This window comes from Notolabrus celidotus, chromosome 23 (genome assembly GCF_009762535.1).
Source record: "Notolabrus celidotus isolate fNotCel1 chromosome 23, fNotCel1.pri, whole genome shotgun sequence".
NCBI lineage: Eukaryota > Metazoa > Chordata > Actinopteri > Labriformes > Labridae > Notolabrus > Notolabrus celidotus.
In genome coordinates this window covers 19,600,664-19,626,576 of record NC_048294.1, presented here as the reverse complement: position 1 = coordinate 19,626,576, position 25,913 = coordinate 19,600,664, and the positions used below count along the sequence as shown (strand labels likewise).

The 25,913-nt window shown below is 41.2% G+C and overlaps 2 protein-coding genes across 7 annotated transcripts in view; one reads left to right on the top strand and one right to left on the bottom strand.

Moving 5' to 3' along the window:
• Positions 1-8,506, top strand: part of ank2b (ankyrin 2b, neuronal) — a 146,143-nt gene extending 137,637 nt beyond the window's left edge. Inside the window, exons 42-45 of the mRNA XM_034676911.1 lie at positions 2,560-2,643; positions 3,361-3,525; positions 3,661-3,849; positions 5,595-8,506. Of these exons, the coding sequence (XP_034532802.1) occupies positions 2,560-2,643; positions 3,361-3,525; positions 3,661-3,849; positions 5,595-5,609 (453 nt within the window). The 3' untranslated portion in view covers positions 5,610-8,506. The remainder of the gene's footprint in view (positions 1-2,559; positions 2,644-3,360; positions 3,526-3,660; positions 3,850-5,594) is intronic.
• Positions 8,507-14,887: 6,381 nt separating this feature from the next.
• camk2d1 (calcium/calmodulin-dependent protein kinase (CaM kinase) II delta 1) overlaps positions 14,888-25,913 on the bottom strand; it is a 100,605-nt gene continuing 89,579 nt past the window's right edge. For 2 of the 6 annotated variants that reach the window (XM_034676657.1, XM_034676655.1), the window contains exons 15-18: positions 18,232-18,307; positions 18,039-18,145; positions 17,691-17,919; positions 16,227-17,101 (exon numbers count right to left, since the gene is read on the bottom strand). In XM_034676657.1, coding sequence (XP_034532548.1) covers positions 17,098-17,101; positions 17,691-17,919; positions 18,039-18,145; positions 18,232-18,307 — 416 coding nt within the window. In that variant the 3' untranslated portion in view covers positions 16,227-17,097. Of the gene's footprint in view, positions 17,102-17,683; positions 17,920-18,038; positions 18,146-18,231; positions 18,308-25,913 lie in introns of all 6 variants that reach the window. The other 4 variants (XM_034676660.1, XM_034676658.1, XM_034676659.1 and 1 more) reach the window with 3 other exon arrangements.

The window sequence follows — 25,913 nt, the reverse complement described above, 5'->3', positions numbered from 1 at the left end:
TGGTGTTTTGCCTGGCCGGGCTGGTTGCTGTGGTGCATTAAAGACTCACAAAGAGAACACGATGCTGCACTGTACGGACTAAACGTGGCTGATGAGTGCTTTGAGTGCATGAGTGCCTAAACTCAGGGGATGAGAGAAATGTAACGTGTGATGAGTTTTGAGTTTTACAACATGAGAAGCTGGTTTGTGATTGGCGGTTTGATGTTTTGGCAGTTCCTCATCTTAAACTAGACAATGTTTCTTTAAGAGTTCCTAACCTTTCAGTCTTTGGTCTCTTCTGCACCTGTTTGCATTCCTTGAGTTTTGCTCGTTGGTTTTCATCATCAGTGTGCGGAATACCTTTTAACAACAACAACAGAGGTCTACTTCAGCCAATAAGTAAAGGATTATTCTTGCAGATTTCACTCCCCTAAATGTGGTATTTGTGAACACTTTGGCTAACTTAAACATCGTCACATCTGTCGTAGAGATGAGGGAAAGTCAGGTTAGTTAACTGCATGAGTTGCATACAAGGATATTTTTGACTTGAATTGAAAGTTGTGCAAAAACGTTGAGCACTAAAAGCTCATGCATCTCTTCAACAACTCCAAATCATGACCCAATTACATATTAAAATGTATTCATACATGGCTTCAAATATACAGTATATGATATTCGTGTCATAATAAATAATAATGATATTTTTATTTATAGAGCACTTTTCAAAAGCAAGGTTACAGCATGTTTCACAAAATCACACGAGACAAGATAAAGAAATGAAACGTATTTTTATTTTAGTTATGTTTTGGGGTATTTTTGCCTTTATGACAGGACAGCTGAAGAGAGACAGGAACCATGGGGAGCAGAGAGTGGGGAAAACATGCAGTACATGGTCGCTCGCAGTCAGGAATCGAACCGGCGGCCTCTGTGACAAGGGATATAGCCTCTGTATGTGGGGCGTTTAGACCGCCAGGCCACAAGCGCCCCAAACTGAACATATTTTAAAAGACAGAAATACCCTTAAAATAAATCTAAAGGAAGAGCATTCTTTTAAAATATATACATTTTTAAAACTATTAAAATCAAGTAAAATAAAACAAAGCTCAGGTAAAATCAGGAGTGTTTTCAAATGACATCAGACTTTATTTCAGCCTCCTCACAGACTGTATGAGGGGTTAATGTCCAGGCTTTTGACTGTGGTGGTCCCACTGGGGCAGGAGTGACAAGAAATATGAACTAATAATAAACAGCATTCATTTACCTCTTCCATCTCTGTTTATCATTATTACAATTTCAAACGGGATCAAAGGACCATACAGATGTTATATTCCTGTGTTTAATATTTTCACCTTAAAAAGTTCACAAATGCTACTTATAGGTTGTTTAAAATTCCTTCTTGAAGGACTCTTCAATAATTTCGTCTAAAGTCACAATTTTAAATATTAGTAAAACAAATGTGTTACATTGAGATGCAAATAAGGCTTCTGGCTGCCTTTTGCAGCACCACCCTGTTAGCTGATTTTTATTAAAGTTATATTTTGGGGGCCTTTTGGGGACTTGAGAGGAGAGGACAGTAGATTGTGTAGGAAGGCAGAAGAGAGTCGGGGGTGACACGGCGGGAAAGGGGCCCCCAGGCTGGAGGCGAACCGAGGCCACAACCCAGCCATCAGGCCAAATCTGCACCCAGATAGCTGATTTTAACACGAGTACTGCCTCTGACAATACAAACAGCCAATTATAGTTACAGATTTCGCGGTGGCAACAACAGAGGCCTATCAGATTTCCCTTTTTTTGCATCTTTCTAACTTGCATTTTGCAGAAAAAGAAACAAACACAGATCAAGATCTTAAAGTCTGCATGCTGTTCAGGACCGTCTTGTATTCCGCACACTGGTTCCCATCCTCGCACGTTTATTTTGTGTTTGCATATCTGTGCCTTCTCTTCATCTCACTTCACCTTCGTGTCCAAACACATGTTTTATTTCTGCTCCATTCATCTGTACACAAAACATTTTGGCAGATGGTAGAATGATAGTGAGGTGAAGTGAGAGAAGGAGCAGCCTGTCTGCAGGTTTGAGAGTCTGTGCTCACCTGATGTACTGACTCATGCTGGTTGTGTGCTGTCTCTCAGGAGATAGAGGAGGAGCTAGGGTGTCTGTCCTCTGATAGCTCAGAGGAGGAGGTGCTGACCACCAGGGTGGTCCGACGCAGAGTTATCATTCAGGTAAACAAGCATGACGCAGCAGTGATGAACTGTAGAGTGAGGCTGGGCTCTATTAAAGGGGAGCTGTGGTTTGGATGTGATGTAAACTCTAAATCTTTTTACTTTCAGAGAAATGAGACTCTGAAATAAACATCTTACGTTTTTTGGGGTGATGTTGTTGTTTTTTTTACATCTGTACCCTTTGCCCAGTTCTTTTATAGAAAACTCGGCTTTAAAGTAGAATGTAGATCTTGTGTTTTCTTATGTTTGGGTGCTTTTAAATGATAATACTCTTCCTGAAACACTTCTGCTGTAAGTTACCGCTGACACCTTAAGTGCTAACATTTTAATGAATTATGTGTTTTTGTGTTTTTTCAGGCTGATAACCTCCCAGACATCCCTCCACAGACCGTCACAGAGGAGAAGTACATGGACGAGCATGGCAACATGGTGGTTAAGAAGGTAAAAGAGCAAACCTCTAAACCTCACAGGACATCAGCTGATCTTAACTCCAGATCTTTTATGCATCCAACTGGCAGATGTCAAAATGTGTGTTCAGTTTTAACTCTTACAATCAATCAATAAATCAATCTTTATTTATATAGCCCCAAATCTCAAGAAACATTATCTGAAGACTCTTTCCAAACAGAGCAGGTCTAGACCGTACTCTAGCTGGAGTCTGGCATGTCTAGAGCAGAGGTCCAGAGGAACCAACGAGACAAGGGAGCTCAGAGACTCCAGAAAGGTCTATGGTTAGTAACTTTAATGGGACAGGAAGAGTTAAAGTAAGTGACAGGCAGACAGAGGTGAGAGAGGGAAAGACAGGATCCCAGAGCTCAGTCTAAGCCTATAGCAGCATAACTAAGAGCTGGTCCAAGCCTGAGCCAGCTCTAACCATAAGCTTCATCCAAAAGGAAAGTTTGAAGCCTACTCTTAAAAGTAGAGAGGGTCTCTGCCTCTCTCTGCCTTTTCATGTATGCACTTAAAAGAAGGTGTGCACTCCCCGCCTCAGTCTCTGCTCTTCTACGTACGCACACGGAAGAGCAGGGAGCTCTCAGAACAGAGCTTCTTGCATGTAAATAATAACTCTCTTTGATGAGACTGGTCCTGACTGAAGACTATTGCAAACCGGGTCACAGTTTTTAAGATAAAGTGGTTCTCTTTTGTGTTGTTCACCAGATCACACGGAAGGTGATCCGTACATTTGTGTCACCTGACGGCATGGAGACACAGGAAGTGACCATTGAGGGCTCTCACCAGGAGACAGTGCAGATCGAGGATGGAGACACCGTGTCCAGAGTGGTGAAGAGGACTGTGTTGCACAGTGATGGAGATCAGAAAGAGGTCAGTGTCTCCTACCTTAAATCTAAGAGCATCAATGTAAAGGGAATTCTTCTATCTCTTAACCTTGAACCCTAGTTACAGTCAGTAAAAACATCAGGAAACTTGTGATGATTCATCTCATCGTCTTCTCTTTAGTTGACCTTCTCCGAGCCCCTCGCTCTCGGAGCAGCCACGGCATCAGAGTTCGAGGTGGAGCCGGTGCAAGGTCGGAAAGTCAGCAAGGTGGTGAAGACGACGGTGGTGAGAGGAGAGAGGATGGAGAAGCAGATCGGAGACTCCTCGCTGGCTGCAGATCTCCCCTCAGCCAGAGAGGACTTTGAGAAGGTCAGTGAGCCGTGGTCAGACTTTATCTCTCGATAGATTCATGAATCATGTGCAGGTTTTACTTCCTGTTTCTCCTCACGCCCTCCCTCCCTCATTCTGTTCCCCAGGCGTTGAGTTATGCTGGAGGTTTTGGGAGAGTGCTCCTGCCTCATGTAGTAGAGAGAGAGGTTGTGCAGGACGACGGCTCTGTGGTTAAAAGGTTGGACAGCAGCATGAGCTTGTGTAGAAACATTGACAGAGACACTGCTGCTCGAAGGGTTAACACAGACGCATGGAGTGACTGCACCTCTAACATTGAATGTCACTTTATGAGTTTGAAAAGTGATTAATAATACAGATACCATCATACCACAGTGAGGTGTTTTATCCTCCCTGTAGGTTTGCAGCACGACGAAGCACTCCTGTCAGACAAACCTTCAGAGGAAACATCACAAGCTCTTAAATCTGTTGTTTGTTATTATTTCTATGAACCTTTGAGGAATCCGCCGTGTTCTTAAATCAATAATTTAACATTTCTTCAGTGTCATTCTGATTTCTACCACTGGAGGGCAGCCATGTGTTAAAATGTTCACACATTCATGTTATTTTATCACTGACTGCATCATGGAGACAGTTTTGATAGTTTGATGTTTGTGTTGAATTTTTGAGTTCATATTTATAGATTTTGGAGTCTGCATGTAAATAATAACAGTCAGCTCTAGTTAATCAGCATGATTAACATCTAATGTTGCTGCAGCGAGGAAACACACCTCTGGTTTAATATAGGACAAGTGTGAAAGTCTGCAGCCGACGCTACTAAATTAAAGGTCATTAAGTCAGACAGATATATTCACCGAGTTTACATGATATAAGTCAGATTATAGATATTTGATTTATTCATTTAACTTTCATTAGGAGTTAATAAAAAAAAATGGAATCTATATTTAAAAAGTGCAGTTTGCTTTTATTTAAGTTCAGATTTCACCCGTTCTAATTTATTCTATGGTTGAATCAAATCAAAATCAGGTACAAGAATAAGAAGAATTTCTAGAATTAGATAGTGTAACTTTATTTTAGCTCTAAAATGTGCTTTACAGTGATAAACAACTTCACTATTATAATGTTAGTTATGGTACAAGATCTGATTTTGTTCCAGATTGATCTGATTCTATTTATTTACTGTTTATTATTTATTAATTTATGTATTCATTTATTTATTTACTGTTTATTATTTATATATTATATATATATATGTTTATTTGTTTACTGTTTATTATTTATTTATTTATTTGTTTGTTTGTTTGTTTATTTATTTCGTATTGTTATTTGTCTTTATTTTATTTGTCTTTTCATTAAAAAATCATATTATACTTAAGTAATCAATTATCAATATAAAGACAGCGAGTGGCACTTCATGACCGAGGCCAGCCGTCTCTCACTGGTGTAATGCCCAGGGGGGAAAAGATGGAGGGACATGGGGAACAGAGCTGCTCTAAAGGAGGATGAGTTAACCAAAAACTGAGGAGGAGTTATGAAGCTGTTTTAAAGAAACGGTTCTCACTGAAGCTGAGACCAAGTACGAAGTGTGCATCATAATGTGATATAAAGATGGCAAGCTTGAAAAGATCATCTTAAAATGCATGGGTGGAAAACGTGACAAAAGTGTGCTTGTATGAAATAGTTGCCTGTAATTGATGGTGTTTTTATGCTTTCTTTGTTTCTTGAGTTAAATTTAAAACACCTCTCTGTTTCTTTTGTTACCTCAGAAGCCAAATGCGTAAGTCGCGAACCCAGAAGAGGACTGTGGTGAGGGATGCCCAAGGGAAGCACGTGCACCTGGAGCGTCTGGACGACACCCCAGACGCCTTGCAGCCCGACGCCCTGCAGCAGCACCTGCACCGACTACTCCAACACTACTGTCAGGACGACCAGGAGGAGGAAAAGGAGGAGGAGGAGGAGGAGGAGGAGGAGTACTTTGACTGAGCAGCTGCTCCCTACATCTTCCACTAAAGCCTTTGGTGTCGTACGCTTCCTCAGATCCAGATGTTGCCCCCTTCTTGTTGTCCTGGCTGATCTCTGGATTTTGTTTTGGTCCGATCATGGAACAGTATTTCTGTGCTTTCTCTCCTCATCGTGTTTCTTTTGCTCTTTTTGTGACCAAAGATAGCTCCCTTCATATTTGTCGGATGATGTTTTCTCTTCTTGTTTTTACCTCCTGGCTGCTGCGGCGTGAAAACGGTACGACGCACAGAAGGTCGATCAAAGTCAAAGGGGGCATCTCGGACGTTTCACCTCACGCACGGGCCTCTTCTTGAAGAACTCTTGTACACATTTGTAAATAAAGGAGATAAAAAAGTCACGCTTGGACTGTGGGGGGAAACAGTCCGGTTAAAGTCAAAGCATTTAATACATTAGCCCACCTGAACCTGCTGAACACGCACCGATCCAGCTGGAGAATGGCCACCGGACAGATTACCGTTACACAGAGAAACCTGGAGGAGTGAATGTTCGTGTCATCGTGGACTCAGCCAAACATCACCCCGCTGATCTGTTTACACATGCTGTGTGATCACACCCCTCGTCTTCCCATGATGCATCTTGATTTTTATTTATGTCGTCGTTCTGATGTGTGTTTATCACAGAGCTGCCACCTCTGTGCTCGTGTATATACGGTGTGTGTAGAGAGGAAGAACGTAGTGATGAAGAATGTTTTAATGCAGATCGAGCACTTACCCCCTGCTGTCCACGTAGTTCCGCCCTCACCTGTCCATCATGCTTTACAGGATCAGTCTGTCTTTATTTGTTTCTTCAACTCCTCCATGTGTGGAGCCAAACCAACGATGAATCCGTCCTATGTGATCGATTACTCTTCCGTCCAGAGTCTGAGGTTTGTGATGATTTGGCGCCCCCTGTGGACAAAACGTCTCGTACTCTGTGGTCAAGGTGTTTCCTAATGAAATATCTCATCCTGATTTGATTTAGTAGACTAAACCCAGCACCAGAGCGTCTAATCCTTTAAATGAATTATTCATATTTTTATTACTGTAGGCTCGAAATGTTGCTCATGCGTCTGAGCTGTAGCTGTAGCTTAAGTTAACAGCTCTACTACTCTGATGTAAACAAGCACAGATGACAGATGTTACCTCGTAGTGCGACAGTAGGTACGATTCAGCATTTTTCAGGTACGTGATCGCACTTTTTATTTATAATGTAAGCCAGAAAAATAATTTACGTCTGTATCGAATAACTACCGGACATCTGAACATCCATATTCACCCAATAACTCAGTTTCCAGCAATAAAACACTGAAAATGACCCAACAATTTAAATCTAAATTGAATTAATTCAAAAATATCATAAACGGACAGAGCATAAAGGGTTGATATAATAAGGTACGAGTGTTTGCAGTCATGTAGAGCTGCAGAGCTGTCTCATCATTTCACTGTAGGTTTTATTCCTTGTAATGATGCATATTTTATCTCATTTAATATCCTGTGAGTGTTGGAAAAAGAGTTTTCGTTGTTGTTTAAACAGCTGAGTCCTCTCTGTCCCTCCTGTCACTCAGTGTGCTGTAAATCTACATGTAATGATGCTGGATTCACTCGTGCACATTACGCTGTGAGTGACCGTTAATCCTCGTTACGCCAGAACAGGAGGCGAGTTTTTAAAGCCCCTCTCGGACAGAAGTTGAAGTTGGGCGAATGTTTTGTCTCATTCTTTTAAAACTGACGGAGAAGTGTTTTACGTTGCATTTGTTGAGCAAACTTGAAAGTCTGTTAGCATTCAGGTCCTACTTTTTTCTCTGTGCCACGATTGACGTGAGGCGTTCAGGTGTAAGTCAAAAATCTGGTAATTCACTGTACTGTCGTGAGTACTTTTTTCTTTACAGGACATTTTGGCTGATGACATCTTTACCTGCTAGATGACTCCACGTAAAAACAGTGGAAAGCAGGCTAACGTAAACTGCTAACTTTAGCTGTTTAAATATTTAGTTTCAGGTTCGAGAAGAGGAAACGTCTACACAGAGATGTCAGAGAGTCAAAAGATCTGGACTGATGCATCGTTGGTTTTGGTGTTTGTTGAATGAAATAAAGTCTAACTCATCCTTTCAGACGCCTCTCATCACAAAGATGCTTTGCTTTATCTGCTGTGTTTGATTTTACATTTTCTTCTCACTGCGATCAAACATCTTAAAGTCCGAACTGTCTCCAGCTATCACTTTATTTATTTATAGCCGTCCGTTTGTGACCCGTGTTTGCTCCAGCAGCTGAGGCTGAGAGACGTGTGTGTGTGTGTGAGTGTGTGTGTGCGCGTGTGTTTGAGTGTTTGAATGTGATCTAAAGCTTAAAGACAAACGCAGGATCTGATTGGTTGAAACGTTGTACAGACTGAATGTTTGGTGTTCATCTACAGCTGAGACTTTGTGTAACAGTACGATCCTCACGCTGCCATTCTGTTCGATCCGATGGAAGAATAAACGTGAAAAGAGATCATTGATTTGATAACTGAGCATCTTGTTTCCATTGTGATAACAATATATACATATAACAGTGCGAATATCTACGCGGGCATGTACGACTTTATCAAATGATTACTAAAACATGAACCTGAAACGCTAACAGGCATAGCAGCTGCAGTGTGTACATGGCAGACAATAAACTGTTCATGTGTCAAACCAGACGTGGTGTCTTTCTTTCTCAGCAGCTGATCGGAGTCGAGCTGATTATCATCAGACTCCGCTGAGAGTAGCAGGGAACGTTCTGCTCTCTCCTCGTTCTGCTTTAAAGTCTGATTTAAACACATAGAAATACTTCAGTTTACAGTCTGAAATCAACCCACGAGAAAACAAGAACTCTGGACCAGGATCAGGTAAATCCAGCAGGGAGCTCTTATTGTTTCTTTGAGGTGCAGCAACAGGTGAGTCATTAACTAATTAACACCAACTGTGAAGTCATGGTGACATGTTAGAGTATAAAAAGCCTTCATGTGCAAATGTTACAGCCTAAGGATGCCAAGTACTGCCAGGTAAAACAAAAAAATAAACATAGTTAACATACAATTTTGACTTTTTTACATTTACAGTTTTTACATTTTATCTCATAACTATGACTCAAATTCACAACTGTAAAACAAAAATGAACAACTGTAAAACAGTTTCGGGTTATGGTTGTTATTAGGGTTAAGGTTATGATTAGGGTTAGGGTTAGGGTTGTGGTCAGGGTTAGGGTTATGATAAGGGTTACAGTTACGATTAGGGTTAGGGTTACTATTAGGTTTACGATAAGGGTTAGGTTACGATAAAGGTTAGGGTTACGATTAAGGTTAGGGTTACGATTAGGGTTAGGGTTACGATTAGGTTTAGGGTTACGATAAGGGTTAGGGTTACGATTAGGGTTAGGGTTACGATTAGGGTTACGATAAGGGTTAGGTTACGATAAAGGTTAGGGTTACGATTAGGGTTAGGGTTACAATTAGGGTTAGGATTACGATTAGGGTTAGGGTTACCATTAGGGTTAGGGTTACGATTAGGGTTACGATTAGGGATAGGGTTATGATTAGGGTTAGGGTTACGATGAGGGTTAGGTTACGATAAAGGTTAGGGTTACGATTAGGGTTAGGGTTACGGTTAGGGTTACGATTAGGGTTAGGGTTACAGTTAGGGTTACAATTAGGGTTGGGATTACGATAAGGGTTAGGGTTACCATTAGGGTTATGATTAGGGTTAGGTTTAGGGTTTCGATTAGGGTTAGGGTTACGATTAGGGTTAGGGTTACGATTAGGGTTACGATTAGGGTTAGGGTTACGATTAGGATTAGGGTTACGATTAGGGTTACGATTAGGGTTAGGGTTACGACTAGGATTACGATTAGGGTTAGGGTTACGATTAGGGTTAGGTTATGATTAGGGTTACGATTAGGGTTAGGGTTGCGATTAGGGTTAAGGTTACGATTAGGGTTAGGGTTACGATTAGGGTTAGGGTTATGATTAGGGTTAGGTTACGATTAGGGTTAGGGTTACGGTTAGGGTTACGATTAGGGTTAGGGTTACGATTAGGGTTAGATTACGATTAGGGTTAGGGTTAGGATTAGGGTTAGGTTACGATAAGGGTTAGGGTTACGATTAGGGTTAGGGTTACGATTAGGGTTACGATTAGGTTTAGGGTTACGATAAGGGTTAGGTTAAGATAAAGGTTAGGGTTACGGTTAGGGTTACGATTAGGGTTAGGGTTACGATTAGGGTTACGATTAGGGTTAGGGTTACGATTAGGGTTAGGGTTACGATAAGGGTTAGGTTACGATAAAGGTTAGGGTTACGATTAGGGTTAGGGTTACGATTAGGGTTAGGGTTACGATAAGGGTTAGGTTACGATAAGGGTTAGGGTTACGATTAGGGTTAGGGTTACGATTAGGGTTACGATTAGGTTTAGGGTTACGATTAGGGTTAGGTTAAGATAAAGGTTAGGGTTACGGTTAGGGTTACGATTAGGGTTAGGGTTACGATTAGGGTTACGATTAGGGTTAGGGTTACGATTAGGGTTAGGGTTACGATAAGGGTTAGGTTACGATAAAGGTTAGGGTTACGATTAGGGTTAGGGTTACGATTAGGGTTAGGGTTACGATAAGGGTTAGGTTACGATAAAGGTTAGGGTTACGATTAGGGTTAGGGTTAAAATTAGGGTTAGGATTACGATTAGGGTTAGGGTTACGATTAGGGTTAGGGTTACGATTAGGGTTACGATCAGGGATAGGGTTATGATTAGGGTTAGGGTTACGATGAGGGTTAGGTTACGATAAAGATTAGGGTTACGATTAGGGTTAGGGTTACGATTAGGGTTACGATTAGGGTTAGGGTTACGGTTAGGGTTACGATTAGGGTTAGGGTTACAGTTAGGGTTACAATTAGGGTTGGGATTACGATAAGGGTTAGGGTTACCATTAGGGTTATGATTAGGGTTAGGTTTAGGGTTTCGATGAGGGTTAGGGTTACGATTAGGGTTAGGGTTACGATTAGGGTTACGATTAGGGTTAGGGTTACGATTAGGATTAGGGTTACGATTAGGGTTACGATTAGGGTTAGGGTTACGACTAGGATTACGATTAGGGTTAGGGTTTCGATTAGGGTTAGGTTATGATTAGGGTTAGGGTTACGATTAGGGTTAGGGTTGCGATTAGGGTTAAGGTTACGATTAGGGTTAGGGTTACGATTAGGGTTAGGGTTAAGATTAGGGTTAGGGTTATGATTAGGGTTAGGTTACGATTAGGGTTAGGGTTACGGTTAGGGTTACGATTAGGGTTAGGGTTACGATTAGGGTTAGGTTACGATTAGGGTTAGGGTTACGATTAGGGTTACGATTAGGGTTAGGGTTACGACTAGGATTACGATTAGGGTTAGGGTTTCGATTAGGGTTAGGTTATGATTAGGGTTAGGGTTACGATTAGGGTTAGGGTTGCGATTAGGGTTAAGGTTACGATTAGGGTTAGGGTTACGATTAGGGTTAGGGTTAAGATTAGGGTTAGGGTTATGATTAGGGTTAGGTTACGATTAGGGTTAGGGTTACGGTTAGGGTTACGATTAGGGTTAGGGTTACGATAAGGGTTAGGTTAAGATAAAGGTTAGGGTTACGGTTAGGGTTACGATTAGGGTTAGGGTTACGATTAGGGTTACGATTAGGGTTAGGGTTACGATTAGGGTTAGGGTTACGATAAGGGTTAGGTTACGATAAAGGTTAGGGTTACGATTAGGGTTAGGGTTACGATTAGGGTTAGGGTTACGATAAGGGTTAGGGTTACGATTAGGGTTAGGGTTAAAATTAGGGTTAGGATTACGATTAGGGTTAGGGTTACGATTAGGGTTAGGGTTACGATTAGGGTTACGATCAGGGATAGGGTTATGATTAGGGTTAGGGTTACGATGAGGGTTAGGTTACGATAAAGATTAGGGTTACGATTAGGGTTAGGGTTACGATTAGGGTTACGATTAGGGTTAGGGTTACGGTTAGGGTTACGATTAGGGTTAGGGTTACAGTTAGGGTTACAATTAGGGTTGGGATTACGATAAGGGTTAGGGTTACCATTAGGGTTATGATTAGGGTTAGGTTTAGGGTTTCGATGAGGGTTAGGGTTACGATTAGGGTTAGGGTTACGATTAGGGTTACGATTAGGGTTAGGGTTACGATTAGGATTAGGGTTACGATTAGGGTTACGATTAGGGTTAGGGTTACGACTAGGATTACGATTAGGGTTAGGGTTTCGATTAGGGTTAGGTTATGATTAGGGTTAGGGTTACGATTAGGGTTAGGGTTGCGATTAGGGTTAAGGTTACGATTAGGGTTAGGGTTACGATTAGGGTTAGGGTTAAGATTAGGGTTAGGGTTATGATTAGGGTTAGGTTACGATTAGGGTTAGGGTTACGGTTAGGGTTACGATTAGGGTTAGGGTTACGATTAGGGTTAGGTTACGATTAGGGTTAGGGTTAGGATTAGGGTTAGGTTAGGATTAGGGTTAGGGTTACGATTAGGGTTAGGGTTACGATTAGGGTTAGGTTACGATTAGGGTTAGGGTTAGGATTAGGGTTAGGGTTACGGTTAGGGTTACGATTAGGGTTAGGGTTACGATTAGGGTTAGGTTACGATTAGGGTTAGGGTTACGATTAGGGTTACGGTTACAATTAGGGTTAGGGTTACGATTAGGGTTAGGGTTACGATTAGGGTTACAATTAGGGTTAGGGTTACGATTAGGGTTAGGGTTACGATTAGGGTTAGGTTACAATTAGGGTTAGGGTTACGATTAGGGTTAGGGTTACGATTAGGGTTAGGGTTACGATTAGGGTTACGATTAGGGTTAGGGTTATGATTAGGGTTAGGTTTAGGGTTACGATTAGGGTTACGATTAGGGATAGGGTTATGATTAGGGTTAGGTTTAGGGTTACGATTAGGTTTAGGGTTATGATTAGGGTTAGGGTTACAATTAGGGTTAGGATTACGATTAGGGTTAGGGTTACTATTAGGGTTACGATTAGGGTTAGGGTTACGATAAGGGTTAGGGTTACGATTAGGGTTAGGGTTAAGATTAGGTTTAGGGTTACGATTAGGGTTAGGTTACGATCAGGGTTAGGGTTACGATTAGGGTTACTATTAGGGTTAGGTTACGATTAGGATTACGATTAGGGTAAGGGTTACGATTAGGGTTAGGGTTACGATTAGGGTTAGGTTCGATCAGGGTTAGGGTTACGATTAGGGTAAGGGTTACGATTAGGGTTAGGGTTAGGATTAGGGTTAGGGTTACGATTAGGGTTAGGTTACGATTAGGGTTAGGGTTAGGGTCAGGGTTAAGATTAGGGTTAGGGTTAGGGTTACGATTAGGGTTACGATTAGGGTTACGACTAGGGTTAGGTTACGATTAGGATTACGATTAGGGTTAGGGTTAAGATTAGGTTTAGGGTTACGATTAGGGTTAGGTTACGATTAGGGTTAGGGTAACGATTAGGATTACGATTAGGGTTAGGGTTACGATTAGGGTTAGGGTGACGATTAGGGTTAGGGTTACGATTAGGGTTAGGGTTAGGGTCAGGGTTAGGTTACGATTAGGGTTAGGGTTAAGATTAGGTTTAGGGTTACGATTAGGGTTAGGTTACGATTAGGGTTAGGGTTATGATTAGGATTACGATTAGGGTTAGGGTTAGGGTGACGATTAGGGTTAGGGTTACGATTAGGGTTAGGGTTAGGGTCAGGGTTAGGTTACGATTAGGGTTAGGGTTACGATTAGGGTTAGGGTTACGATTAGGGTCAGGGTTACGATTAGGGTTACGATTGGGGTTAAGGTTAAGATTAGGTTTAGGGTTATGATAAGGGTTACGATTAGGGTTAGGGTTGTGATTAGGGTTAGGGTTATGATTAGGGTTAGGGTTATGATTAGGGTTAGGGTTGTGGTTAGGGTTAGGGTTATGATTAGGGTTAGGGTTACAATTAGGGTTAGGATTACGATTAGGGTTAGGGTTACTATTAGGGTTACGATTAGGGTTAGGGTTACGATAAGGGTTAGGGTTACGATTAGGGTTAGGGTTAAGATTAGGTTTAGGGTTACGATTAGGGTTAGGTTACGATTAGGATTACGATTAGGGTAAGGGTTAAGATTAGGTTTAGGGTTACGATTAGGGTTAGGTTACGATCAGGGTTAGGGTTACGATTAGGGTTAGGGTTAAGATTAGGTTTAGGGTTACGATTAGGGTTAGGTTACGATTAGGATTACGATTAGGGTAAGGGTTACGATTAGGGTTAGGGTTACGATTAGGATTAGGTTCGATCAGGGTTAGGGTTACGATTAGGGTTAGGGTTACGATTAGGGTTAGGGTTACGATTAGGGTTAGGGTTACGATTAGGGTTAGGTTACGATTAGGGTTAGGGTTAGGGTCAGGGTTAAGATTAGGGTTAGGGTTAGGGTTACGATTAGGGTTACGATTAGGGTTACGACTAGGGTTAGGTTACGATTAGGATTATGATTAGGGTTAGGGTTAAGATTAGGTTTAGGGTTACGATTAGGGTTAGGTTACGATTAGGGTTAGGGTTACGATTAGGATTACGATTAGGGTTAGGGTTACGATTAGGGTTAGGGTGACGATTAGGGTTAGGGTTATGATTAGGATTACGATTAGGGTTAGGGTTAGGGTGACGATTAGGGTTAGGGTTACGATTAGGGTTAGGGTTAGGGTCAGGGTTAGGTTACGATTAGGGTTAGGGTTACGATTAGGGTTAGGTTACGATTAGGGTTAGGGTTACGATTAGGGTTAGGGTTACGATTAGGGTTAGGGTTACGATTAGGGTTACGATTGGGGTTAAGGTTAAGATTAGGTTTAGGGTTATGATAAGGGTTACGATTAGGGTTAGGGTTGTGATTAGGGTTAGGGTTATGATTAGGGTTAGGGTTATGATTAGGGTTAGGGTTGTGGTTAGGGTTAGGGTTATGATTAGGGTTAGGGTTGTGGTTAGGGTTAGGGTTGTGATAAGGGTTAGGGTTGTGGTTAGGGTAATGGTTACCCAAAGAAAAACCCAAAGTCTTTGAGGTTATTTGGCATAAATCACACATTTTATTTGATATTTCTTAAACATACATCAGGCTTGTCCCATCAGGGTGACATTATATAGCAGTGTCCCATCAATGCGGCTTAATGAGATATGAACATTTTTAATATGAGCCAAACAATCTCCGTACACCCTGTGACGGCTTTTTATAATGTTATTAAATTTCCATTATTTTCATAAACTTTATAAACTTCTTAATCTCAACTGTTTTAAAATATGATTTTAAGTGATGCAAACAAAACCCTCCCCCTCCCAACCTTTAATTGAACAGTGACTCTGAATTAACACAACATGAATCATGGTGCTGATTTCACAGCACTGAAGTTTAGGCAGAATTTGGCATTCCTGTCAGTGTCATGCTTCTACTCTGAAGTCTCGTCCAGTGTAAAACCAGGGCCCAGTTATTCCAGTAATTCATCTGATGGGGTTAATAAAGGTTGGTATCAGGATTTGTCTCCATAAAATGTTTCACCAGATAGATCAATACCAAACATTAAATATGTTATTTGACACGGCTATGAGGACTTGCCAGTTTGGGTGGATATGGCGCCCCCTGGGGACAAAGTATGAAATATCTAGTCCCACTTAGAGTACTGGTAATCTTGAGTTCAAGTTTGTTAATACCAGCAGGCTTTAGTCTTCGTGGGAAAAATGGTCCGTATGGAGAGCAAAACCAGGCAGAACCCACTCCACAAGTATGATATCCAAGCTCCCATTGGGGGTGATCTGATCCTTTCTAGATCAAGCTTTCCAAGTTGAGCGACACATCCTGGTGTTATGAAAGACACTCAAGAGTTCAGATTTCCTGACTTTCTGGAATGCATCAGAAATAATTGATCCAACCTGATGAAGTTTGTATTTTCACAAATCATATTTTTGTTTCGGCAAACAATTAATTTTGAGAAAAACAGAAGAGAATCTGTTACTTTTCAGGCTCATGTCTCTTAAAGTGAGCGAGAGTGAAGCCTCTGTGTAACTTACTACTTACAATGAAACTGAGACTCACCACAAACAGATCAATGGGTGGTACCTTGTAACATTTGGGATTATAGAGAACTAAGAAATTATGGTGTTTCCACTGCAGACGTAAACACTGCACAGAAACAGAAGTCTTGGCCGGAGGTAATTTAACGCTAATCGCTGGCTACACAGGAGGTTGGCATCCGAAACTGTACTCCCAAATCAGACTTGTTTAAAAATCAAGATTGAGCCTTTAGAATAACTGGGCCCTGGTGCTCTTAAACATGGTGCTGTAAAACATAGGCGTACACGAGTCAAGCAGAAAATAAGGGATAATATCACCAATCAGGGCTCAAAGGGATTCAAGGAAAGCAATAATTATCATGTTAAGGTACAAGCATCATATCACGATATAAAAAGTAAACACAACAAAACAGAACAATTGATAAAATTCACATAATTAACTCCTTACTGTATAAATATGATTCGACTGGAAGGAATCACAGAATGGCCTTAAAGACTTTGTTTCTCTAAAGTTTACATTCTAGCAAAAAACTGTGATTATGGAGGTCGACACAAAGAAAGTAAAATATGTTTCCCTTTTAAACATGTAGTTAAAACTCCTAGTAAACATATTTGGTGCCAGAAAACAGATTTTTAAAACTAGTAAACTTAAGCTCATATGGTCGCTGCTAAAGATGGAGAGTGATTCACATCAATTACCAAAATCTATACATCACCAAAACAAAAGCAAGCCTATGCCTGAGCTTCAATAGATTGCCATTCTGGAAAGATACATGAGTAAAAAGCAGATATGTGATATATTGGTCAAAAAAACATCACATGTGCAATATTCAAATGAAAAACTGCCACTACATGAGGACTGGAGTTTCACATATTTCACCAGCCTGTTCAAAATGATGGCTCCTCAAAGTTACTGATCTAAAAAACATGCTGCTGATATTATCTCGTGATGAACACCACACACTCGCACTGTAAAATGATATCATCTAGACTGTGACTCCTCTGTTTAAAGGTTTTTTTAATGTCCCAAACATGTACAATAATCTTCAGTCCAGCAGCGACAATATGTAAACAACACACTGAGTGGGCGGAGCTCTAGCTATGAAGGGGCAGGGATTGGCTGAAGGATCTGTTGGACACTTGTTAGGCGGGGTCTGTTCAGCTGGCTGCTGTAGGCTGGAGGGTGTTTGTTGTCAAAAATCGTCCTCTTAACTGAAACACAAACAAGAAACAGATTATTTAATACATCAAAACTGTAACCCGCTTTTATCCCATATATATCTTGTATATACCCTGCATATATCCTGTATATATCCTATATAATCCTGAAAATATCGTGCATATACCCTGCATATATTCTGCACATAAACATGCATAAAACCTTGCATATATCCTGTATATACCTTACATATATCCAGCATATACCTTACATATATCCTGTATATACCTTTCATATATCCTGCATAAACCTTACATATATCATGTATATACCTTACAAATATCGTGGATATACCTAACATGTATCCTGTATATAACTTGCATATACCTTACATGTATCCTGTATATAACTTGCATATACCTTGCATATATCCAGCATAAACCTTACATATACCTTACATGTATCCAGTATATACCTTGCATATACCTTGCATATACCCTGCATATACTGTACCTTGCATAAACCTTACATATACCCTGCATATACCTTACATATATCCTGCATACGTGCCCCAACTAGGAAATTGGTGGTGAATGACAGAGTGGCAGACAATGTGTGGGGGTGTGCAGCCTTACTCCTTACTTGGTGGGCACAGTGGGCGAGCCAGAGCGGTGGAAGTGGATGTTCTGCCACTTGCTGTCTCGGCGGTGCCAGATGCGGGTCTCCTCTGACTGCATGGTGCGAGGCATGCCCTCTCTGTCGATGTACTGGGTGAGGCGGATGTAGGCGATGCAGGCGGCCTCATCCCCGATCAGGTGCACGTGGGGGTTGAGCAGGATGGTGTGGATGGGCAGCTTCGTTTTGGCAAGAGCTGCGAAGGAGGAGAAAATGGAGGGGGGAGAGGAGGGGGAGAAGATGTCAGACGAGATTAATCACAGTCATTCACATGTTATAGCACTATTGTTTCTTTAAAGATCTTTATCAACGAACCTAAACCGTTACCGTTCTCAAAGTAGAAGCGATGGAAGTCGGTGCCCTCGACCAGGTTGCCCAACGCTTCAGGCTCAAAGGACGTGAGGCCGGGATCACATATCTTCCTGAAATCATAAAACAAACATTTGTAAGTCATGCAAAGACGTGCAGCAAATATTTTAGTAAAGTCAAACAAAGAGGTCGCACTCACGTGTAGGCCTCAAAGTCTCCGTTGTTGATGGCCTCAATCAGCTGCTCAGTCACTTTAATGATCTCCTGTTTGCGAGCTGAGACACAGAGACACAGAGAAACACATACATGATCAGATTTGGAAACACAACCTCTAATGAAGGTGAAGAGGAGCAGAAGTCTTGGTGTTTTTAAACCATGGCCCTATTTTCACACATTTTTTGGTCTAAATGAATAATCAGTGCAAAAGTTTTGTTACTGCTTCAGTCGAGTTCCTCAGCCTTTGGCCTCAATTTGGCTGTAACAGCTGCAATCGCACCCTATGAAACTAAATCTATTGAAATGCTTTTATAGCCACTGAGAGGCGACAACATTAAAGAAAGGATCCCTGCAGAGCCAGACCTTTGTGTTCAATCAGTCTCTCCAGAGCCATGAGACTCAGAAAACTGCAGTTGCTTGTTTGTTGCTGCTTCAATAAGAGGTGTTTTTTTTGATGATGCACGCTAAACAAATATCGTGTTGAATCTGAGTTAGTACTCACAGAAACAACTATACAATAACGCAGAAAACAACTTTCTAGGCAGCGGTAGAAAAGCAACTCCAATGTTCTGCAAGTAAAATGAATGTTATTCTCATTGGAGTGTGAGGGCTCTGAAGAGAGAGATGTCACGGCTCTGTTACTCCAGAAAGGACCTCGCCTCATCAAAACTATCTACTGCATGTCATCTTTTAGACTCTCCTCATGTTGTATCAGAAACAGTCGATCCAGAATTCAAACATCGAGCATTTTTACAGTTGTTTGCTTTTCTGATCTTGTCCATAGACTAGACGTCTGATTTGATTTAAATAAAATTTGCAGTGTGATATTTTTAACGTTCATCTCCACAGGGACTGACTTTTACTTTGAAGGTTAAGACACCAGACATTCAACCACTCTTCTTTGCCACCAGACTCCGTTTACATGACCAATCATTCATCTTTGCATGACACAGGAGTTGTTTGTCTACCTCAGTTTGTTTGTTTGTTTGTTACAGAGTGTTCAAACAACATTTTGTTTTATCTGCACTAAGAAAAGTCTAATTACATAAACTAGCTAACTAATCAAGGCAAGGGTAGACAAGTAACTCCCATGTTCATCAGTCTGGAGTCTGGCAGCTTTGAAGAGAGGGCAGTAACGACGTGTGTGTTTTAAATGAAGAACGTCGATACATCTTGAGACAATTCTTTATGTATAGATTTGTGACTATCACTGACACATCTGGTGCATTGTTTGGATTCTGCTGAAGTTATTTAAGGTACATGATATTGAGATTTTTATAATGGTTACAGTGATGAACCTTCTGCTGTTTATAGTAACAACTAACAGTCATTGAATCCCTCTTTTTTTGGCAACCAGACTCCATTTGATAAAGAAGCGATCAAACCTTGCGAGACCCAGGAGTTGTTAATCTACCGCTGCCTCGACCAGTTTGTTTGTGTTTAAAGGAACATTGTTCTCTGCACTAAAAATCTAAATCAGAAGTTGAAAAATACTAACTAGAGCTGGGTGAGATTAAAAAAGATGTTATCATGATAACATTTTCACATCAGTTGATATTGATGATTTTCACAATAAATATCAAATAATTCTTTCACATCATTTTAAAGGCAGATTTTTTTTCTCCTGAGTTAAATTTGAAGAAACCAGATGGTTTGTTAGCTTGTATCTTGTATTTGTAGTCCAGTAAATAGCCAAAATGCCCTGTGATAGGTTGACGACCTGTCCAGGGTGTACCCTGCCTTCCGCCAGAAGCCAGCTGGGATAGGCTCCAGTACCCCGTGACCCCGAACGAGATAGGCGGTCGAGATAATGGATGGATGGATAAATAGCCAAAATATCTGAACTAATGACTTTTAGTGTCCTCTATTGTGGAGCATGTTTTCACTCTGCTTTGAGCTGGTAGGTTTCGAGTTTTCTTCAGTGTCGCTGTTGCTCGTTTCAGCTGTGTTTACATTCCGCTCCAAACGTCTTTAAGCCCCGCCTACCTCTAACCCTGCGACATGATTGGCTGTTCCGTGCCCACTTCTTCTGTTTAATGTTGGGTGGGAACTAGTGTTTAAGACACACTGGCGCCCCCTCACTTTCCAGTTGTTGGGGGGTTTAATTACAGGTTTGTAATTATTTTATCGTACATTTGTTGCATTTATATTGAGAAAAAATTATATAGCGATAATTATCGTTTTATCGCCCAGCCCTAATACTAACTAACTTTAAAGGCAGGAGTAGACCAGTAGCTCCCTGACAAAAAGACAGCGTATACACTTTGTTGGGATGCATATAACTCCCAGGATTAAGGAACAGCCATTGCAAGCCGAGCAGTAACATAACTTTCTGCATCATTTGGACTCCAAAAATAGTGGTAGGTAATGGTATAAGGTTTAGAAACACCAGACATCCTTGAAAAAAGCACAAACATCGACCATCATCACGACATTCAGACATTTTCAGAAACACAGGAAAACAGCGTCACGAAGAAATGAAAGAAGAACTGAGCGACAGAATAAGTCAGCATGGTTTAACATCGGACAACATCAAAGTTACCTTTCATGCTAAGGAGGTAAGCTAGGAAACAATGAATGCAGAGAGTGAGTGAATGAGTTGTCGTAGCTCGCTGTAAGAAGACACTCGAGTGAAACATACAGGATGGAGGAGACATGATGGAGTCACTCACACACGCACATACAGCTGAACTGCACACCTGTATTTACCTTCCACAGCTGGAGATCCGCTGCTGTTCCACGCTACCTGAACACTCACAGTCTGCTGGTAGACCTGAGCATCTCTCCCCTCCAGAGACAATAAAACCAACACGCTGACAGCACACAGGTGAAGCATTATACCCGGTTAGCTTCCTTCTGAAAGCTGCAGCTGCAGCTGCAGACCAGATTATAAAGCAGAATCAGCCATCCACGGATTGGTCGATAAAAACCCTGACGCTGCTAAAATAATGTCCTTTGGCACCAGCTGTGGACTTTACTTTGCAAAAAGCAAACTCAGTTCTGACAAATATTTGCAGAGACTCTATCAGCTTGCTGATTCAGGGCAGCAGAGCCAGACAAGGCTTTTACCAACCTTTAGGAGAAGTGCAAATACTCAGCTGGAGAACAGAGAGATATATTTTACCCTCAATAATCTGAAACAGCTGATGAAGTGCAGATTTCATGAAGTAGGGAGTGATTGGGGATCACAGCTGGAAGTCCGAAAAAAATCAGAGGCACAAAAGTATTCATTCCCATGATTTACCTTGGTAAACTTAAGTGCTAGACTCAAGCCCTCCAAGACTTTATATATACAGGGTAAGTACTGACATAGCTTTCCCCTCAAACATGCCCCAAGTCGGACTGATAAGCAAAACGTCCAATCCCATCCAACACATGGGTGATGACAAAAACAGGGTTAAAGCAGACAAATATCTGCTTCAATTACAAACAACTAGTCCGACAAAGATCCCTACGATTCACGAAAGACAGTGGCCAGAGTTGTGTTGTCACTCATGTGAACCTGATTTCAAAGCTGGGGAAGCACATAAAGAAAGCCTGAAGACATATAAGGTCAAGGAACAAAACCAAAATAAATGTATAACCTGAACAGCTGATCAGGATGCTGTAGGATAACGAACAATAAACATTCTTTCCTGTCTTTCTGACAGCAGAGTAAAGTGCAGAAAGTTTCCCTAGAGAGCGAACACTTACACACCATAGACTGTATAAAATATGGACGTAGTATCCGTGACGTCACCCATCTGTTTCTGAATGCTGTTTTGAAGCCAATCGTTGGCAGCAGCCATGTTGGAAATGAGGAACTCAACATAACTGCTGCCAAGCGAGTGTGAGGTAAAGAGCCTCCTAGCCAACAGCTATGTGTTCCCGTCCGGGAGTCAAGTCAGTCATGTCCTTATTTGGGCAAAAACTCGGAATCTTAATATCTTCTGAACCGTCACGTTAGAAAAATATTCCCCCCCTGTACAATTTGTTCCAATAGGGAAATTAGCTACGTAGAGCCAAGCTGTTTTTTAAACCAGGATGTAAACGTGTTGATTTGTGCTGCAAAGATCGTCTTCTTTGAATTGTTTCCGGTGTTTCTGCAGCCAGCCTCAAGCGGACTCTCGATGAATTGCAGTTTATAACGCTTGCACATGGGCTTCATATTTTGAGACCGGAGGTTGCCGCTTGTTACACACCACATTTTATTTAAATAAGTTAAATGTCATGGCAGAGCTGACCCCGTCTGCAGAGGATGATAATGGTTCTGCACACTTACTACTGACAACTACCTCATACGACCACTCTCTAAAAAAAACAAACTATCACTTTAAATAAAACAAAATGACTAAAGGAAGTTTGTCCTTACCCCTGTAACTTGCTAAATGCTGCAAAGGTCTCTGCTCATGGTGGATTAAGATGAGATCAGACTGAGTCCTGTCTGTAAGATGGGACTGGATCTTATCCTGTCTTGATGTTGGGTCTTTAGTAATAATATATATAAATATTGAGGTGTGTTAAAGGTTTCTAGTTCTTTACTGTCTCAGATTACAGTTTTTAAAATCATAAAGCCCCAAACAGGAAGTAGCTGTGTTTTGTCTTCTTTTACTTGCATCAAAAACAAATCAGCGTGCCATCAAGATCTTTAAGACGCAAGATTTACTGCTTCTGTTTCCTAAACTAACAGTAAACAGAAGCCAAAATAAAAGAACGTGTTATTAGAGAGAAACAAACTGTGAAAAAGGTTTTAAATTATATTTTACAACGCTGATAGATCCCGTGAAGGCCTCACTTTGTACATCAATTTACAGTCTGAGACGAACACCTGACAGAAAGAGAGAAAAAAGGACGATTTTAGCTGATGCTTTCCAAACAGCATCTGTCTTAAAAATATATTTGTAGCATGAAATAAAAACAGCAGCAGCTCCGCCTCCAGCAGCAGAGTACTGAGATGACTCCACAGAGTCTGTGAGGTGGAAGTAACGTCCTTTGAGCTTCTGTCAGCTGTGTAATAAACTGTCTTTCCTTCGGGATCTCTTAAAGAGAGTGTACAGCAGGATGGAGCATGCTGATGGATGGAAACACACACACACACGCACACACACGCACACGCAGAGGATGGTGATAAATAAAAAGAGTCTAAGCAGGTCACCGGATGCTTGGCAGAAGTAGAACTGTCGTGCCAAAAGAGACAAAGCGCGGAGGCTTTTACTGTAAGAGCAGCACGACACCACGAGTCATACGAGGACACAAACACAACACCGACACATTCGAGGTCTGAAGTTTGGAGCCGAGTCTGTGAGGAAGGTTATTTAAATAGACTGCAGACATTGATGATATTTAAAATATCAGAAACCGAGTTATACTGAACACCGGATAATAAAAAGTGAAAAGATAATTTCCAATAAAGACCTCTCCTTTTGGAATCATCTACCAGTCAGGGTCTGGAAGGCAGACACCCTCTCTACTTTTAAGAGTAGGCTTCAAATTTTCCTTTTCCATAAAGCTTATAGTTAGAGCTGGCTCAGGCTTGGACCAGCTCTTAGTTATGCTGCTATAAGCTTAGATAACGGGGAATTTGACCCACTGGGATCCTGTCTTTTCCCTCTCTCTCCTCCTCCCCTTAAAGTTCCTAACCATAGACCTTTCTAGAGTCCCTGAGCTCCCTTGTCTCGTAGGTTCCTCTGAATCTCTGCCGTACGCGGCCTACTGCTGTGACCGTGCCAGACTCCAACTGATACAACTTCTACTATCTGTCTCACCACTATCATCTCTCTCTCTCTTCATCTCCCTCTATCCCTCTCTCCAACACGGTCTCAGGTTTCTGCCTGTTAAAGGAAGTTTGTCCTTGCCACTGTAACTTGCGAAATGCTGCAAAGTGCTCTGCTCATGGTGGATAAAGATGAGATCAGACTGAGTCCTGTCTGTAAGATGGGACTGGATCTTATCCTGTCTTGATGTTGGGTCTTTGTTGATAATAGAACATAGAGTACGGTCTAGACTTGCTCTGTTTGGAAAGAGTCTTTAGATAACATTTGTTGGGATTTGGTGCTATAGAAATAAAGATTGATTGACATCGTAAGGATGCCAAAAGTCAAGGACTGCTGAATAGGACCTGTATCTGTGCCATGTTATTGTGCAATTGACTGCACTCTAAAGCTGTTAGAGACGTATAAAAAGTAAAAAAAAATGAACTATCTGTTGACTGGACTGTAAACAATGCAGCATCTTTAATCTTTACAGTGCAGATCAGTCTCTCTTTTCCTCACTCACTTCACTTTCATTTCAAAACTGTCCATATTAGCAGAACAAGGCCAACGATGTGACTCTGCAGAGTCTATAAAATACACTACATGTTCCAAATTAAGTATGAGGTGAAGTTATGGTGTAATAACTGTGAGTATAATCTTTGATCCCAGAATAAAATACCTCAATGAGTCAAAGCCCAAAACAGCTCAGTTAAAACCAGGACACAGAGAGACTTCACAGTCACATTTAACAATGATATGACAACAATGATAACTGGCTGTCATAGCTCCTTGTGGCCTGCAGGGGGTGCTGTAAGATAGCAGCTCAGCCATGATGGGACAGGTGTGGTTGAGTTTGGATTTAAAGGTCTGCTGCGATTCAGCTAAGAAAACTCAGAGTAGAATTAAATCAAAGTTAAAGTCTGAAAACAAAAACAAGATAAAAGAACAAAAATAGAGAACAAAAAAAGAGAAGAAAATAATAAAGAACAAAGTAAAAGAAAAGAAAAAACTAAATAAAAGATAACAACAAAATAAGGGAACAAAAAAAATACAAAATAAAGTAGAAAATAAATTAAAACAAAAAACAAAATAAAATAAAAAAATAAAAAAATTGAAGAAAATAATAAAGAACAAAGTAACAGAAAAGAAAAAACTAATTAAAAGATAAGAAAAAAAATAAAGAAAATAATAAAAGTACAAAATCAAGAAAATAGTAAAGAACAAAACAACATAAAATAAAAAATAAAATAAAGGATAAGAACAAAATAAGGGAGCAAAAATAAGGGAGCAAATATAATAAAATAAAACAAAAAACTAAATAAAAGATGAGAACAAAAGAAAAGAAAAGAACAAGAAAAGAAAAAAAATAATCCAATAAAATTCACTTCCAACACATCATCTTTCATGTTTTCACTTCTGGGTATTTGAACAGTCAGTTAAAGGAGGGGGAGTTCTGCAGAGTCTTCTCGTAAACCTCATGGACTTACACTGGGAGTCGGAGGGATCCAGGCTGTGCAGGGGCCCCCCGTTCTCGGGGTCGAGCCCCTGCGTGGGGGTGTGGTGGGAGCCGCAGAGACATGAGGCGGTACGATCAGTGAAAAAGACCAGAAAGGAAGATGTGAAGAAGAGGAGCAGGTAGGCGGCCACCAGAGCCCACAGGATGTACTGGCAGCACTCCTCACCAGTGGGCCAAACGACGTGGGAGTACCAGCAGGAGGAGAAGGGGGAGGTGAGGATGACGGAGGAGGAAGAGGAGGAGGAGGAAGAGGTGGAGGAGGAGCGGGAGTGGCCGAGGGAGAGGGAGAGGGAGGAGGAGGCGTGCTGGTACGGGGTGGAAGGGGGGACTTGCTTAAGGTGGAAGATCTGAGGTGTGACGGAGGGGTCAGGGGCTGAGATGGACAGATGAATAGATGAGGGGAGCAGCGGGAATGAA